The sequence below is a fragment of the Lissotriton vulgaris genome, chromosome 1_1, assembly GCF_964263255.1.
Source record: "Lissotriton vulgaris chromosome 1_1, aLisVul1.2, whole genome shotgun sequence".
Lineage (NCBI taxonomy): Eukaryota > Metazoa > Chordata > Amphibia > Caudata > Salamandridae > Lissotriton > Lissotriton vulgaris.
This window is the reverse complement of record NC_141685.1, coordinates 1,473,836,405-1,473,852,932: the sequence shown is the minus strand read 5'-3', so window position 1 is coordinate 1,473,852,932 and position 16,528 is coordinate 1,473,836,405. Positions and strand designations below refer to the sequence as shown.

Here is a 16,528-nt window from a genome sequence, read left to right as displayed (position 1 = left end):
AAACAGCAACTGGTCACAATTTATAAAGAAAGTCTTGAACACACAAATGTATTCATTCTCACTAATCCCTGGCAAATGCACTGCAGTAAATGCATTTTATCACACCACCTTACAACCTAAACCTATAGAAGTTTAATATCAGCAATCCAGATATTTCTGAAAAGAAAAAAATGTTAAAATGCACACACACCCATATATATAAAAAAACAACCACAATAAATGTACTTTCTATACCATTGGTAAATATTTCTCATTGGTATTATTACATCACATGAGTACATAAGGCCAAAAGTAAATATATGTGTAGCCTAACCAAACGTAAAAGGATAGAGCCGACATTATGCTACTCCAGCAGCATTTTCTTTCTTATCAAAACGGCAAGTCAATAGATCAAAGAGCCAATGATTTTATTCAGCATGTTTAGACATGAACCCAGCCATTTAAATATGTAACTCTCAATGTAGTAGGGTCAAATCAATGATCCTTTCAGTGATCGATAAGAAAGATAGATTGACAGCTGTTGATTGTAGCAATAAGTACTGCCACCACCAGCCTGAGTCAAAGCACTGCAGGCTGTTTATGCTTCTCTCTGCTTCCCTCAGCAAAAAGGCTGCTTTGTGTGATTAATTGTATGTTGCAAAATAAAATACTGCAGAAGTCAAGTATCTCCATTGATATGATTCCAAGTGAGGAAATGATTCATCGGGAGCAGATTTCACAGACGCCACAACAAAATAGAAACATCTTGGACCTACTTCCAGGGAGTCGAGGGACAATTAATTATCTTAACAATATTCATGTCTGAAGACTACATGCAACTGTCTTGAGTGAAATTCATTGGGCAGGCAGTGTTGCTCTTGTGTTTTTTTGTAATTGCACAGATAGGTCCCCAGAAAGCCGTGGGTGTTTTTGGAGTACAGGACAGTGATGCCATAATGGGCAACAGATTTTTGTCTTTCATTCTAATTAAAAATCCTATAGACGCAGCTCACAAAAAGAAAACAAAGCTGTTCTGGGTGGAACAAATGCATATTTGTGACTCAAAAATGCAATTACGTTGGAAAATTAAATAAATGAAATAAGTAGTTTTGTCCTTAGAACCATGTTGAGCATAGTAACAAATGCTTTTGGTTTTCTATCTGACAGCGAGAGCTGTTGTGGCAAGTTAAGAGAAATGTCAAAAATGGGTTTATTGGTGAAGTGAACAGGTCTAATGGTGCTTGGATCTAAAAAGAAGCAGAAACGATTTTGATCATAAATATGCATCTATGGATGAAAATCACTGCATTTACACCTGCCAGATATCCCTCAAAAGAATATCTAGCAGGCATAGGTGCATTTACAATTCCACAACTGTACGCATGACTGCATACAAGTATATGGTAAGTACAAGAAACACAATGTGTGGGAAGTGGAGGAAGTGGAGGAACAAGGCATGGTTTAGTTGTGATTTTGTGAAAGGCTCCAAACTCCTGAGTATGTGGGTGTTCACAAACCCATATTTGACTCTTTTCCACCGAGGCAATGGTAATAGTTTTGCTCTAGCAAAGGGCTGGCATAAATCTCCACCCAGTGTGGTAAGGGGGCCAGAAGCGCCCAATTTTTGTGTTAAGCTGAGGATATTTCTCCACTGGGAATATTATTTTCCCCAGGATAAAGAAAAATGTTGCAGTGTGCAGTTGCACAGCAGAACTGTATTTTCTTAAAATAATATCTTGTATATAGCATTCACCACTAAGGAAACCTGCCGGGTTCAGACTTAGGCCTAGATGTATCAAGCCTTTTGCGATTCGTTAAGGCCGAAATTCGCAGAATTTCGGCCTTAAGAAATCGCAAACGGACATTTAGCATCTTTTGAGATGTATCAGAAAATAGCAAAATTGCGATTCCTTATTTTGCTTATGCATTAAAGGAATCGCAATTTTGCGATTCCTTAAATGGCATGTATGAAACTTTTTAAAATTGCGAATTTGGGTTAAGGAATCGCAAATTAACACCAATTTGAGGTTCGTGTTAATTTGCGAAATCCTTTTAAAAAACAAAATTTGACTATTTTGAAGGTGGCATGTGACACACATACATGCCCATAGGGCATGTATGTGTGCCATATGCACACACATGTAAGTTTCAGGGGTGCAGCAGGGTGTCCATGAGACACCCCTGCACCCTTGAAATAATTCTCAAATTGCGATTAGCAAATTGCGAATTCGCAATTTGAGAATTACTGCACAATCATTCCTATGGGCCTCCTGTCCCATAGGAATGCATGGGGAATTATTCCTTATTTGCGAATTCGCAAAATGCGAATTCGCAAATAAAGATAAGTAAGGAATCGCAAAAAAAATGCAATTTTTTACATACATTCCATTTTGCGAATTCTAAATAGCGATTCGCAAAAAAACGCTATTTAAGATTCGCAAAAAGGAATCTTGATACATCTAGGCCCTACTATGTTCTAAAAAATATACAACCTAATAATAAAGAAATGTGCTTTAATGTTAAGATATAGGACTCACTATGCTTTGATTCTTCTCTATCCTTTGAAGAATACAAACGTTTTTAGGAAAAGATGATTTAACTTACACTAAACTGTAGAACCTGACCTCTTTGAGAAATGTGCTGCTTTCTGAAAATTGTATTTCTCTATTCCTCAAACAATATGACGTCCCTGTATTTAGATTGTTTCCTCTGCCACATATTCATAATGAACACGCGTAATAATGGAAGAATATGCTTGCTGCGGCTTAGATTTTGTGATCTAACCAGGACATACCGGATTTTAAATGTTTCACATCATAGAACAGTTCATTGTTACATGATGGGACATTAAGCACCTAGTAGAGTAGGTTTGCAAAAAGGTTTCCATGAGAACATTTGTAGATGTATATTTTTGTAATAAGCTGTAGCCACATATGAGTTACTTCATGTCAACATGGACGTTTACCATGGGAATTGAGGACGAAGACAATGGACCTTCGGAAGATCTTCCTCCATTGGATGTGGATTACATATTCAACTATTTTTGCAACATATCTAGTGGCATTTCTTTATAGTATGTGTTCCTAGCTAGCGAGTCAAGGCATTCTATACACTCCTACCCAGCCATGCCCCTTACACTTTATGGTGCTAGCTCGAATTGCCATGCTAATGGTGATTTCCTTTGATTTACCTTTGCTTTAAGTGAGGAGACTTTCTATCTCCAGGTCAATTATAGCTTCTGCTGTGGTTCTCTCCTTCTACCTGTCTTAACTGTTGCTACTGCAGCTGCTTGAAGAACTCAGCTGAGTCTCCAGAACTACCCTTTATGGGAAGTTCTACCTTTTCTTAGTTATCTGACTTTGCTCTAAAATTAACTTACTATTTTCCAAAAGGAACTTTTTATGGTTTCTCATTAGGTTAGGATAGATCCTTTAAATCAGAATAGAGACAAAATTCTGAATGGATCACGCTCCATAGTTCCCGGTTCGCTGCTGCTCAGCCAGTGTTTGCATGTGTGAGGTCAGAGAATGTTGATGAGTGCCTGGTTGGTGTGAATGTCATTAGGTGAGAGTGGGATGAGCAGCAAGGATGCAGCTCTTGGTAGAGCAATACCCTAAACCTGTAACCCGTGACTAAGTGGTATCTCCTTAAATAAACCAACATCAGAAAACCTACAAGGATCTGTCTTTAATTACAACACTGGTGGTGATTCATAAATGTAACCACACATGAGGAATGAAGTGAAAGGAGATAATTACTGAAGAAACTAAGAGGAAAAGAAATTGAAGCACAAAGGAAAGAGAAATGCCCTGGAAACCCCACTAATGCCTTTTGCATCGGACAGCCTATAGGCTACAGAAGTGCTGAGCGTTATATCTGTGTAATTTGAGTGAACTTGGTAAAATTGTTGTGAGTAATTTAAGTGAGAAAGCTTATATGGCCAACAATTCCCGGAAAGCCATTTCACAAGGAAAGAGTTTGGTATCCTTGTATAAGGCTACAGGTAGAAGGCATTTTTCTATACTACTGGATGTATTTAGAGCAAAAGTTCCTGCCCCCCTACTCTACGGAATAGAGTTAATCGATCTAAAAAATGGGAGCTTTTTAAATTCCTCGGAAGGAAAATTGTTACGTAGTCTATTATCCGTCAGCTCAGCTAATTCAACTGCTGCCCTAAGACAGGAACTCGGCTTAAGTAGTAGCTGGGTCCAAGGCCTTGCAGGAATCGTAGGCTGGGTTGTTAGCCTTGCAAGGAGTGAGCCCAATACCCTAAGACATCTTATAAAAAATGAGTTGTTGGGAAACTTTAATGACTATTCATTGATCGTAAAAAATTTCAGATATGCTGTGGGTCAATTACAACTGGATAAAGATGTTTTATTTTCCTTATCATCTTATCAATTAAAAACCCTTTTGAAGTCCTCCACGTGGGAATTAGGGTTCAGACTGGATAGAGATTTCCGGATGTTGAAAAAAGGTTGCACTCCTGTTATTGATTCCTGCTTATTGAGGAAAGCTCAACCATATACTCAATGGAACATTCCTCATGGCGTTAGACGCCTATTGTTTTTGGTAAGACAGGATTTGCTCCCGTTGAAATCTCTTTATTCCAGATGGTATGGCCATTCAGCGGTCTGTGATTTCTGTCAGATGTACAAGCAAGATTTGTCTCATGTCATTTTCGTTTGTCCAGCCCTGATGTCTCTCAGGCGAAGATGGTTAAGACCAATCTGCCTTCAACTGAACATTTTGTCTGCCACTGCTTTCAGTGCGGCTATGATTAACCCTCCAAATGAAATGTTTTGTTTTAAACTGTACAAATTTTTCAAATGTTTTTGGGATCTGTATTAAGTTGGTAATTTTTAGATTGTTGTGTATTTTGCTGCTATGTACCTGTTTGACATTTTATGTTTAATGCTTCCTCTGTATGTATATATTATGTCTTTTATGTGGACCTCGTAATGAGTTCCGATATCATAATAAACTAAACTTGAAACTTGAAACTTGAAACTTGAGTGAACTAGCACCGTTGAATGTAGGCAAACTGGCAGCGTTTAATTGGAGTAAATTTGGAGTGAACTGGAAATGTTTGATTTGAATACACCAGCAATGTGTAAAGAGATCCTGGTGGATGAAATTGAACCTCGTGGAGATTAGACCCTATGATGATGTTTGGCTGAAGGGTGCATCGAGGGGTGAATTGCCCTCAATTTTGCAGTGATAGTGAGCACAAGATTGGTGAGTTGCATGATGCTGGTGAGCCAAAGGCAATGGTCATTGAGAACTGCAGGCATGGGGGGGTTGCTGAGCTTTGTGTGTGTATCTATAGGTTAAGAGGATCAACAACAAAGAGAACCTGGTAGTAGCAGTGCGCTATGCAGCAAGTGGTCAGAGTCTTTAGAGACCATATGTGGACTTTTACTTACTTTTAAGGGTCAATCCAGAGGTGAGCGCAGCCATGATTGACATTAATTTGCTATATTTAGCTCTTACCCCATGTTGAGGAATCAGACACCGAGTGTTTTTGATTGCAGGTCCAACACCTTTACACTTCTGTTGAAGACCACAGGCTGACTGTTCATCTCTGTGTATTTAGGTAGACCACCCTCTCAGTCCGCAGGTTGTCTGATGGATTAAGACACTGGTTGGGCTCAAGGCATCAACCTTTCCTCTTCATTCGTCTCTTATTTCTTCTTAAGGCTTGCATCCCTTTTTTCTGCGTAGGTTTGTTTCCAGTCATCACCAGTGTTGGGAACGAAGCTACCTTCTTGTAAGTCGGAAGTCAAGTAGTCAGTCTTGTAGACTATAAAAAGTAGATTTATTGTAGAATTTATGTCTTAGATTACAGATTATAAGTAAAATAGTAAATGCCCCACCAGGAACTAGCAGCCTTTGCTGCGCAGCCAACTCTCTCCAACTGGCATTCATGCCCACTAGGCACTCATCAACATTCCAAAACATAGCACTCACACTGCATGAGCAGCAGGGAACTGGGAACTATGGAGAGAATGTATAGCAACAACACAGGTTACAATAAGCACAACAGAAAACCTGTGACAAAGGGAGAAAGCAAAGATGAAAAAGTACCTACAAGAGTGAGATGAAGGAGCAGGGAGTGTCTGATGGTGGATGAGAGAGCCTTTAGGTAAAAACAAGACTATGTAGCCTTGGCATTTGGTTCCCCCAATATTCATAGCACGGGGGAGGGTCTGAGCAAAACTTTGAGCACCATCACCCCTTGTTTTACAAATTAAGCACTAAATATACGTATTTAATACATGAATCCGTGAGTTAATCAAATGTGAGAGAATGAAAGATGGGTACACACTTTACTATTGTGGTTAAAACATAACATTAGCCAGAGCAATGACAACTACTGCTCCAGCTTTGTGCCCTGCACTTTGAAACAAAAAGATTATATTTCTGTTCCTGATATCTGTCAGAGATTTAAGCAGTGACAAAGGATGACCAAAGGTTAAACTTTGTTTTTGAATTTGGGAAAAAGTCCCTTCACAATGTCGGTCAAAGTTTGACTAATTCGCCTCTCTTCCAGAGACAAGCCTTTGCTTCTCAGTCACTGAGATTCCATACAGCCAGATGTCCTGACATGTAGTGATGTCAGGTTGCATAGAACTGGTTTTAGAGTTTCCCTACAACCACTTAAAGCTACCCCAAATGGAAAATGTGAAATTGCAGAAAAGTCATGAACATCCGTTCCCCTCACCTGAAGTCCTAGCTCTTACGCCCTGATTACGAGACAGGTTGAAGACTAAATCTTGGATGGAATTCCATTACACATGATCACTATTTGAATTGATCTAGTGATACTACACCTAGTTTTCCAGGCTGTGGAAAACACCTAATCGGATTTTACCAGCCAGTAATTCCCACCGGTAAAGTCACATTTGGCTTTAAAATAAACAGATGTCAGGCTTCATTTGGACCCCTGACAAAGTTTTACTTTTGGAGCCGGAGAATGCAATGCTCTAACCTTGCCAAAACTATTCTGCCATTTCCGTCTCCTGCCCTCCCAGACCCCCTCTGTCAACCTCCACCCTGCAGGTAAGCTGCTGCGTTCATTTACCACTTCCTCAGAGCAGGTTGTAAACGGGAGAATTAAATCCTTCAGAACAGGGAATTCCATCTGGACTTCTGCACATTTACATCCAATTCCAAAGGGTTTAACTCACAGTATGTGAAGTTCCACCTAAATCGCAATCAGGGTCACAGTGTGAGACTTCTGATGGGCGGGAAATGGGTGGGATGTACACATTTAGTTTTAGTTTAGTTTAAAGGGGTTTATAAAGCGCCTGGTGACGCCTCCCGGTGTGTCCCCGCGCTGTGGAGAGAGCATGTTATGAGGAGAAAGAGGAATACCATTATGCAGTAAATAAAAAGGTTTTCAGCATCTTTCTAAAATAGGCCTCATTGGTCTCTAGCCTAGTGTCCGTGGGCAGGAGATTCCAGTGCTTGGCCGCTAGTGAGCGGAAGGACCTGCCTCCCATTCTGGCTTTTTTGGGGCGAGAAGTTCTGAGCAAGCCCATTCCTTTAGATCTGAGGGATCTGTTAGGTTCATACAGGGATGCCAGATCCGACATATAAGCCGGCGCTCTTTGGTGGATTATCCTATGGCACCATAGTAGAGCTTTGAAAACAATCCTCTTGCTAATAGGTAGCCAATGAAGGGATACCAGAGATGGTCTCGAGGGGGCTCTACGGGGAAGCTCAACACTAGGCGTGCTGCAGAATTTTGTAGAACCTGTAGTCTTTTGATGTTTTTAGCAGATGTGCCCAGTAGCAGCACATTCCCATAATCAATACGGGAAGTGATTAGTGCCTGCGTCATGGAGCGTCTGGAATTCAGAGGCAACAAGTCAAGGGTGCGATTGAGCGTGTTCATTATTCCAAAACATTTGCCTACTGTTTTCTTTATGTGGCCATCAAAAGACAGCTTATTGTCTATCCAGACACCTAAATTTTTTGCTTCCCGGTTGGGAGGGGGCAACGTACCCAAGCAATTGGGCCACCATTCTTTTGTCCATTTTGCCTCATTGCCTCCAATTATAAGAACCTCCGTTTTAGTGCCATTTAGTTTTAGACAGTGCTCTGTCATCCAAGTGGCAAGCTTACTCATGCAAGCATTGAAGTTGTCTGCTTCCAGAGAAGGGGCTTGAGATAGTGATATTAGAAGTTGCGTGTCGTCGGCGTAAGAGACAAGCTCTACGCCAAACGATTGCACCACTTCTGCCAGGGGAGCCATGTATAAATTGAACAGGGTGGGACTCAGGGCAGAGCCCTGAGGCACCCCCTGTTCAAGCATCACGCTGTCTGAGAGAAAAGTCCCTCTTTGGACTTGAAAGCTCCTGTTGATCAGAAAGGCTTTCAGCCATCCCAGTGCCTTATTGGTGACTCCCGCTCTGTTTAGACACTGTAGCAGGATGGAATGCGCTACAGTGTCAAACGCGGCACTGAGATCCAGCATGATGAGAGCCATGGTCTTGCCCTCATCCGCTCCTTCTCGTAGGGATTCAGTAGCCCTCAAGAGAGCTGTCTCTGTGGGAAAATTAGACCTGAACCCCGAACATTATGGGCTTCTAGGTGTCCCATAAGTTGGATATTAGCAATTTTTTCAGCTAGCTTTGCAAGGTAAGGTAGCAAAGATATTGGGCGAAGGTTTTCCAAAATGTCTTGACTTATGTTCGGCTTTTTTTTTAATCGGTAACACTACTGCCTGTTTCCATTCCACAGGCAAACACGCCGTGGAGAAGGAGACTTGAAGCAGATGTCTGAAGTGAGGCTCTAGTGCAGGGAAAGCTTCAGCTAGAATTTTAGGAGGCGCAGGGTCTCGAGGAGATCCTGATTTGATGTTCTTACACATTTTAGCCAAAGCTTCAAAGGGGGGAACGTCGAAAGAGCCTAGACACTCTGGAGTGTTTATGAGATTGTCATTTTCAATAAATTCAGTAGCCGACTTTATATTATTGGAAAAGCTGGCATAGATTTTAGTGATCTTTCCTGAAAAATACTGGGCAATTTTGTTACAGGTTTCCACAGAGTCGCTTTGGGAGGAAGGATTCGTGTCCACTATGGAGATTTCTTTGTATATTTGATACAGCTCCTTAGAGGAGTTTTCTGCTTCCATAATGCGGGTATGGTAGTGGGCTGCCTTAGACAGGCGTATAGTTTTGTTATATACCCTTTGCGCTATTTTGTACTGGGTTTTGATTTCTGGACAAAATTTTGGGCGCCATGCTCTTTCAAGCTTTTTACATGCCGTCTTCATTGTTTGCAGTTCTTGACTGAACCAGGGAGCAGCTTTTTTAGTTCTCCTGGCATTGGTCGTGGTGCGAATAGGGGCAGTGATATCAAGGGCCTTGGTGACCAAGTTGTGTATGTGCTTATTAGCTGTCTCGCAATCATCCCCTTTAGGAGGGCCTTCATCCTGGACAATTTTAGTGAAAGATTCTATTGAGAAGTTCTTCCATTTTCTGCGTTTATAACGTAGCAATTGATGCCGATAATGCTCGGTTCTATCTAGTTGAATTGTTATGGGGATGATGTAATGATCCGACCAAGGTATGGGTTGAGGAGCTGAGGTATGAGCTCCCTTCCAGTTGCCAAAAACGGGGTCTAATAAGTGTCCTAGTTGATGTGACGGTTCCTTGTTCTTTAAATCAAATTGTACCGAGAGTAGCTCTGCTTGAATATCAGACGCGTCAGTATCTAAGGGGTCTTCAAAATGGGCATTGAGATCTCCTAGCACTAATAAACGAGATTTCCTTAGTGCTAAGTGGGTTATGGCTTCCATCAGGGTGGAAGTGAAGTCAAATAGCCTACCAGGTGGGGGATATATCAGAATGCCCGATATAGAATGATTGGGACCGGTGTTAATCGTGAAAGAGCCAGCTTCACTATGATCAACCTGTATGGGAGATAAGGTACATACTAGAGGGGCTTTCGTAGCGATGGCGATGCCACCCCCTCTGCCGTCTTTCCTATCCAGTCTGGAAAGGGAGTATCCAGGGGGGAGGGCCTGAATAATGTCAGGGTCTGAATAGTCATCCAGCCAAGTTTCCGTCAGGAATAAGATGTTAAGATTCTGGTCCTCAAGTAAATGGAAGATTTCTATGCTGTGTTTGCGTAAGGATCTACAGTTAAGTAAGGCTGCTTTGATGGTATGACCCGTGCTGGTTGCTGGGATATGACTGATGGGAGCAAAAGTACATAAAGTGCATTTATTTAACGACAGGGCATGCAAGGAGTGTTTGCAGGCTGCTAGCGTGTCAGGTTGGAGGGCGAGCAATTCCTGTCTGCCGTACCTTATAGTGGTTGTAGTAGGGGAGCCAGGGTTTGTGGCCCCGCGCCCCGTCTGGCCGCGGACGGGCGCAGACTGGCTTGACTTTGGCTCGACTTCGGCGCGCTTCCGGCGCGCCCGCTGCACGCGGTCGCTGCCCAAAGCACATTTATAGTGATGAGAGGGGTCGCTAGAGCGCTGACCTGTGCTCCCTGAGCCCGGAAGTGCAAGGCTCCTCCTCGCCCTCCGCATCAAACGCCCGTGATTGGACGCGGCGGACCGGGGCGGGAGTGGGAGAAAAACTGAGCAGCTGAGGTGAATACCAGTGATTCTCAGTAGGTTTACCCGCTAACCCACACTGAACGTTTAAAAATAGCCTCTAATCGCTACATAAAAACATTCGCTCTTACAACAGCGCGAGCAGTGCAGAGAAAATACGTTTTTTTTAAAAGCGCTAAGTGAATGGAGGCTGCCTCTGCCACCGGCAACACTCTTCTCCACAGCGCGTTGCAGTCCCAGCTGACCTTAAATAAACTTTAGCCTTCAGCGTCGCTAGAGCGCTGACCTGTGCTCCCTGAGCCCGGAAGTGCAAGGCTCCTCCTCGCCCTCCGCATCAAACGCCCATGATTGGACGCGGCGGACCGGGGCGGGAGTGGGAGAAAAACTGAGCAGCTGAGGTGAATACCAGTGATTCTCAGTAAGTTTACCCGCTAACCCACACTGAACGTTTAAAAATAGCCTCTAATCGCTACATAAAAACATTCGCTATTACAACAGCGCGAGCAGTGCAGAGAAAATACGGTTTTTTTAAAAGCGCTAAGTGAATGGAGGCTGCCTCTGCCACCGGCAACACTCTTCTCCACCCATTACCCATTTCCTGCATAATAGACACATAATCCTAAAATCGGACTGCAAAGTAATGGATGTGTGAGTGTCCATGCATGGCAGAGGGCTGCCGAGATGGCCTTCTCACATCTATGTGCATTCTCTCACCCATTAATTAATCAGACCACTATCCCATTGATCTATTCACTAGCCTATGCCTATCCATTCATTCACACATTCATGCATCAATTCACACATGAATGCACCAAGTCGCCCGCCCATCCAAATCTTTGGGAGCCGAGGAAAGGGCTAAGCACAGCCTAGACTAGAGCCAGGGATGAAGAAGGGTGAGGTAATGCACCAACAGGTCTCAAATTGACTGTAGAGTTGCAAACAGAAAGGAGAGCATTCTTTATAAGGTGCAGGCAGTTCAAGTTCAAGTGCAGAAATTTGTATAGCGCACTACTCACCCAGAGGGTCTCAAGGCGCTTGGGAGGCGGGTGAAATTACTTATCGAATATCCAGGTTTTTAGTTGCTTTCTGAAGGAGAGGTGGTTCTGAGTAAGGCGGAGGTGTGTGGGGAGGGAATTCCAGGTCTTGGCCGCTAAGTAGGAGAAGGATCTACCCCTCATGGTGGATCTGTGGATGCGCGGAATTGCGGCGAGGGCTTGATTGGATGATCGTAGTTGGCGGGTGGGGGTGTAGAAGGACAGTCTCGTGTTGAGGCATTCGGGTCCTAGGTCATAGAGGGCTTTGTGTGCGTGGGTGAGGAGACGGCCGTTATTCTCTTGTTGACGGGGAGCCAGTGGAGATCTTTTAGATGACCGGAATTGTGAGCTTGACGAGGGATGTCCAGTATGAGTCTGGCTGATGCGTTTTGGATGCATTGAAGTTTTTTCTGTAGTTTGACTGGTTCCGGCGTAAAGGGTGTTTCCGTAATCCAGCCGGCTGGTGACCAGTGCGTGGGTGACCGTCTTTCTTGTTTCAGTGGGGATCCAACGGAAGACTTTTTTGAGCATGCGTAGGATGTTGAAGCAGGATGATGAGACGGCATTGGCTTGTCTGGTCATTGAGAGGGAGGAGTCCAGGATGAAGCCCAGGTTACGTGCGTGATCCGTTGGTGTGGGTGCAGTTCCCAGGGCTTGTGGCCACCAAGAGTCATCCCAGGCCGAGGGGGATGAGCCTAAGATGAGGACTTCCGTTTTGTCCGAGTTCAGTTTTAAACGGCTGTTCTTCATCCACTCGGCTACTTCTTTCATTCCTTCGAGTAGGTTGGTTTTGGCAGTGTTCGGGTCTTTGGTGAGGGAGAGAATCAGCTGGGTGTCGTCTGCGTAGGAGATGATGTTGAGGTTGTGTTGACGTGCGATGGAAGTGAGGGGACTCATGTATACGTTGAAGAGGGTGGGACTGAGTGATGATCCATGTTGTACGCCGCAAATGACTTTGGTGGCCTCTGATTTGAAGGGGGCAGGCGGACTCTCTGGGTTCTTCCGGCAAGGAACGATATGATCCATTCCAATGCTTTTCCTTGTATTCCGATGTTGCTGAGTCGTTGTATGAGGGTGCTATGACAGGCTGTGTCAAAGGCTGCGGAGAGGTCAAGTAAGATGAGGGCAACTGTTTCTCCGTTGTCCAGTAGTGTTCGAATGTCGTCTGTTGCTGCGATGAGGGCGGTTTCGGTGCTGTGTTTGGCTCGAAAGCCGTTCTGTGAGGGGTCGAGGGATTTGTTGGATTCGAGGAAGCCGGCGAGTTGACTGTTGACTGCTTTCTCAATGACTTTGGCTGGGAATGGAAGGAGCGAGATGGGGCGGTAGTTCTTAAGTTTGCAGGGGTCTGCTGTGGGTTTCTTCAGAAAGGCGCTGAGTTCGGCATGTTTCCAGATTTCCGGGAAGGTAGCGGAGTTGAAGGAACAGTTGATGACATCGCGGAGATAAGGTGCGATGATGGAGCCTGCTTTGTTGAAAATGTGGTGGGGACAAGGGTCGGTTGGCGATCCTGAGTGGATGGGGTTCATCAGTCGGATGGTGTCTTCGGTGGTGATTGGGTTCGAGGCGCAAAGGTTGTTAGCGGGTGGTGTTGGTTCGGGAATGGGTGGAGTGGCCATGTCTTCGGACTGGTTTTCAAAGCTGTTATGTATTTCGGCGATTTTGTTATGGAAGAATGAGGATAGAGAGTCGCAAAGGTCTTGGGAGGGAGAAATGTTGTTGGTGCCGGCGGTGGGGTTAGTAAATTCTTTGACGATGTTGAATAGTTCTTTGCTGTTTTGTGCATTGTTGTCAAGTCGATCCTTGAATGCTGATTTCTTGGTGGATAGGATTAGTTGGTGGTGTTTGCGGGTGGCGTTCTGGAAGGTGGTTAGGTTATCAGTGGTTGGATTTTTTCTCCAGGTTTTCTCGAGAGTACGACAGAGCTTCTTGGATTTCTTAAGGTCATCGTTGAACCAGGGGGCTTTTTTGCTACCTTGCTTGATAAGATGGTTTTTCAAGGGTGCAAGTTTGTCGGCGCTATGGGTGAGCCATTGGGTGTGGTTAGTGGCTGCTTGGTTTGGGTCCGATGATTTGGTGGGGGGGTTTTGGTGAAGCGATGTGAAGAGTTGTTCGGTGGTGATTTTGTTCCAATATCTTCGAGGGATGGGTTGTGGGGGGTTGTGGCTCGTGGACTTTTTGTAGTTGACTGCAAAACACTGCAAAAAATGCAATCAGAGATGGCTCAAAAAATAGGTAAGTTAAGGTGCAAATGCAGGTCTCTGACAGCTGTGTTGATATCCTTTCTTAGAGGTTTGTTAATGATGGCCAGAAATGCTTTAAAGAAAGTGTGCGACACACCATGCACACCATAAGCATCCTCTATCATGAACATTGCCATCTTCACCAAACACGGTGTTTGTGAAAAAAAACTGATATATTAGTAGTGCAGAGGCAAAATACTTGACAAGTAAGAGGAATGGGAATCACACGTGGCACTGTAAAAATTCTTGATACCTCCATACAAGTCAAGTCTGGGGACTTCCGCAGCAAAGGTTCGCACTTTGCAGCATGTCTTTGAAATTTTTTTTTATATGGAGCAAACCTGGCCCACGGGCATTTGAGAGCTTTACTTGAACACCAAATTATATTACTATTTTTTTTTTAAGGCACGGGGAGATTCAGGGATTTGCGTAGCCTCATAAGAAGTTGTGGTGAGGCCGGGACTGGAACCGGGTTGCCCAGTCAGCAGCTTTGACTGTTGGACCACCAGGGGAGTAACACAGGCCCCCGCAGCCCCTGTGGTGTGGGGGGCCTCAAGCTCCAGGGGCCCCCCTCCGGACAGCACTCTGGCTGTAGAGCTCCGGATTGAGCCCGGAGGGGGGCCCTCCAATATCCTTGCAGGGAGGCCCCCTCAAGTTTCGTTACGCCAGTGTGGACCACATGTCCTGTGCAGTAGCGGCCGGTGTTGTGGGGAATTGGAGATGCGGTTGGGGACTGAGTCACGGAACAAAATTTAAAAAATAAATATTTTTTTAAAAAATATACCTGCAGCCGGCCGCGTCACACTCTTCTACTCCTCTCCTCCAGGCACAGGCTCCAAGACTCCATTGTGGCCAATCCTGATGCTGCTTTCATGCTGCTGTTGGCAGCATGAAATCAGCATCAGGATTGACCTGAGCACCACAAATGTGCACTCCCAGTGAGTCTGGGAGCCTGTGCCTATCACTCCTCCCGTGCCTTTCATCGCCCCTGGCCCCACACCCAAGACTCGGCAGGAAAGGAAAAGTAAAACCATAATAAAACATGTATATTATTATTTTATTTTTCATTTCCAACCAGTTTGAGACAGGGGCGATGCTCCTCAGAAGAGTCGCCAGTTAACCTATTGTATAACTTATGGGCAAATAGATTTTATTTGGCATCCTTGTGTGTCAGTCCATTTTGCCAGCATATTCTTGTGGGCAGCGTGGTAGCTTGAAAGTGCAAGGCAAAAATCTTTCTTGGGGTCTTAAAACTAAGAAAAGCATTGTAGCATAAGGCATGCAGTTTGCCTTATGTAGGCCAGCCAGATAGATCTGCTTCAACCCTTGATCTGTGTGCTTGCCCCCTACAGTGCTCCTGAGGCGCCAGTTAGTTTTCATTTGTGTACATTATGTTTTTATTGAACTTTCTCTCTAGCTCATGCAGATGGAACATGTATCATGCAAGCTGGTGTTGTTTCCATAACTTATGGAAGCATGGGAGTACATTATTTGCATAGGACAGCCCTTTTCATTATTATGCTGCAGTTGCCTTGTAGCATTACTAGAGGGCAGCAGTATGAGCATAGGAACTGCATTGCTCGAGTGTGACACATGGCACAGTCTCTGGTGCTGCACTGCTCCAGTCTGACAAGTGACACCATCTCTGTTTCCGTCATTGACTGCCCCCACCTGCAAAGGGATGTCTGGGGGGTACATGGGACCCCCTTTACCCCTTGCCCAGAACTGCTCTCAGGAGGGGCACTGACAGTACACCACCTTTTAAATGGAGCAATGTCAATGAGCCTCCGGAGGGCCATATATATGTTGCCTTTCCTTATTTCTCGTAGTGGATTGTTCTATAGTTTGGGAGCCAAAAGATGGAAAGAACACAGAAGTGTTCAAAAAATTGATACCAACAAGTGCAGGAATGGCCTGGCACTTAACTCTTAACATAGACTGTCAAGTCTCTGCTCTGCACTCTTTCTAGTGTATCGTGGCCCAAACCTTTTCCTTGATATCACCCTGTTTCGGGGCTGCAGAATATAACCAAAGCTGCATACTAAACAGCCTATTCACTTTCATCCATGCCTTATGGCTCGACTCAGGAACTGTTTGGTCTGTTCCTTTTTTTCAGTCACCGTAAATACAGGAAAGATGTAGGTGGTGTCACCCACCACTCACTGAAGTTGAGGTGATAAAGAGAGTATCTTGAATTTGCTGAATACAAATAGTCACACTGGATTACCATGGTGACATGTTGGGCATCTTCACCATGCCTGACATTTTCACCGTAATTGGCTCCTCCATTTTGAGCTTCATCCTGAAGTCAGCACAGCCAAATCGCTTGATCCATACCGAAATATTTCCTAGCAGACTCTGTCCGACTAACAGGCTTATCATGCAGAATGTATGGAGATTTCTAGCCAGTCGCTTGTACAACTTTAACATTTCCATTTTACTTGTGTTTCATGATGCATCAGTGTTGACATTCAGTACATTAATAAGGAATTGATTCAAGCTTATGCTCAAGTATTTTAAAAGTTAATTAAACCACTGAATCTGCTCAGAAGCAGCATCTGTATTTCCTTTGTTGCTTGCGGGCTGCAGGAGGACAGGCAGGTCCAGTTCCTCACATACCCAAACACAAAGGAAGTTAGGGGAATACTGTGGAGAGAGTTCAACATCTTGAATTTGCTCGAATGGAAACTCACCAAGTTTAT

General features: G+C 44.2%; 1 protein-coding gene across 1 annotated transcript; it reads right to left on the bottom strand.

Moving 5' to 3' along the window:
• Positions 1 to 8,608: 8,608 nt before the first annotated feature.
• LOC147750692 (uncharacterized) lies at positions 8,609 to 16,115 on the bottom strand. The gene is made up of 2 exons (XM_086930401.1): positions 16,054 to 16,115; positions 8,609 to 10,298 (listed from the first exon to the last, which is right to left on the bottom strand). The coding sequence occupies exons 1-2, from the start codon at positions 16,113 to 16,115 to the stop codon at positions 8,609 to 8,611; spliced, it is 1,752 nt and encodes a 583-aa protein (XP_086786527.1).
• Between the last annotated feature and the right edge of the window lie 413 nt (positions 16,116 to 16,528).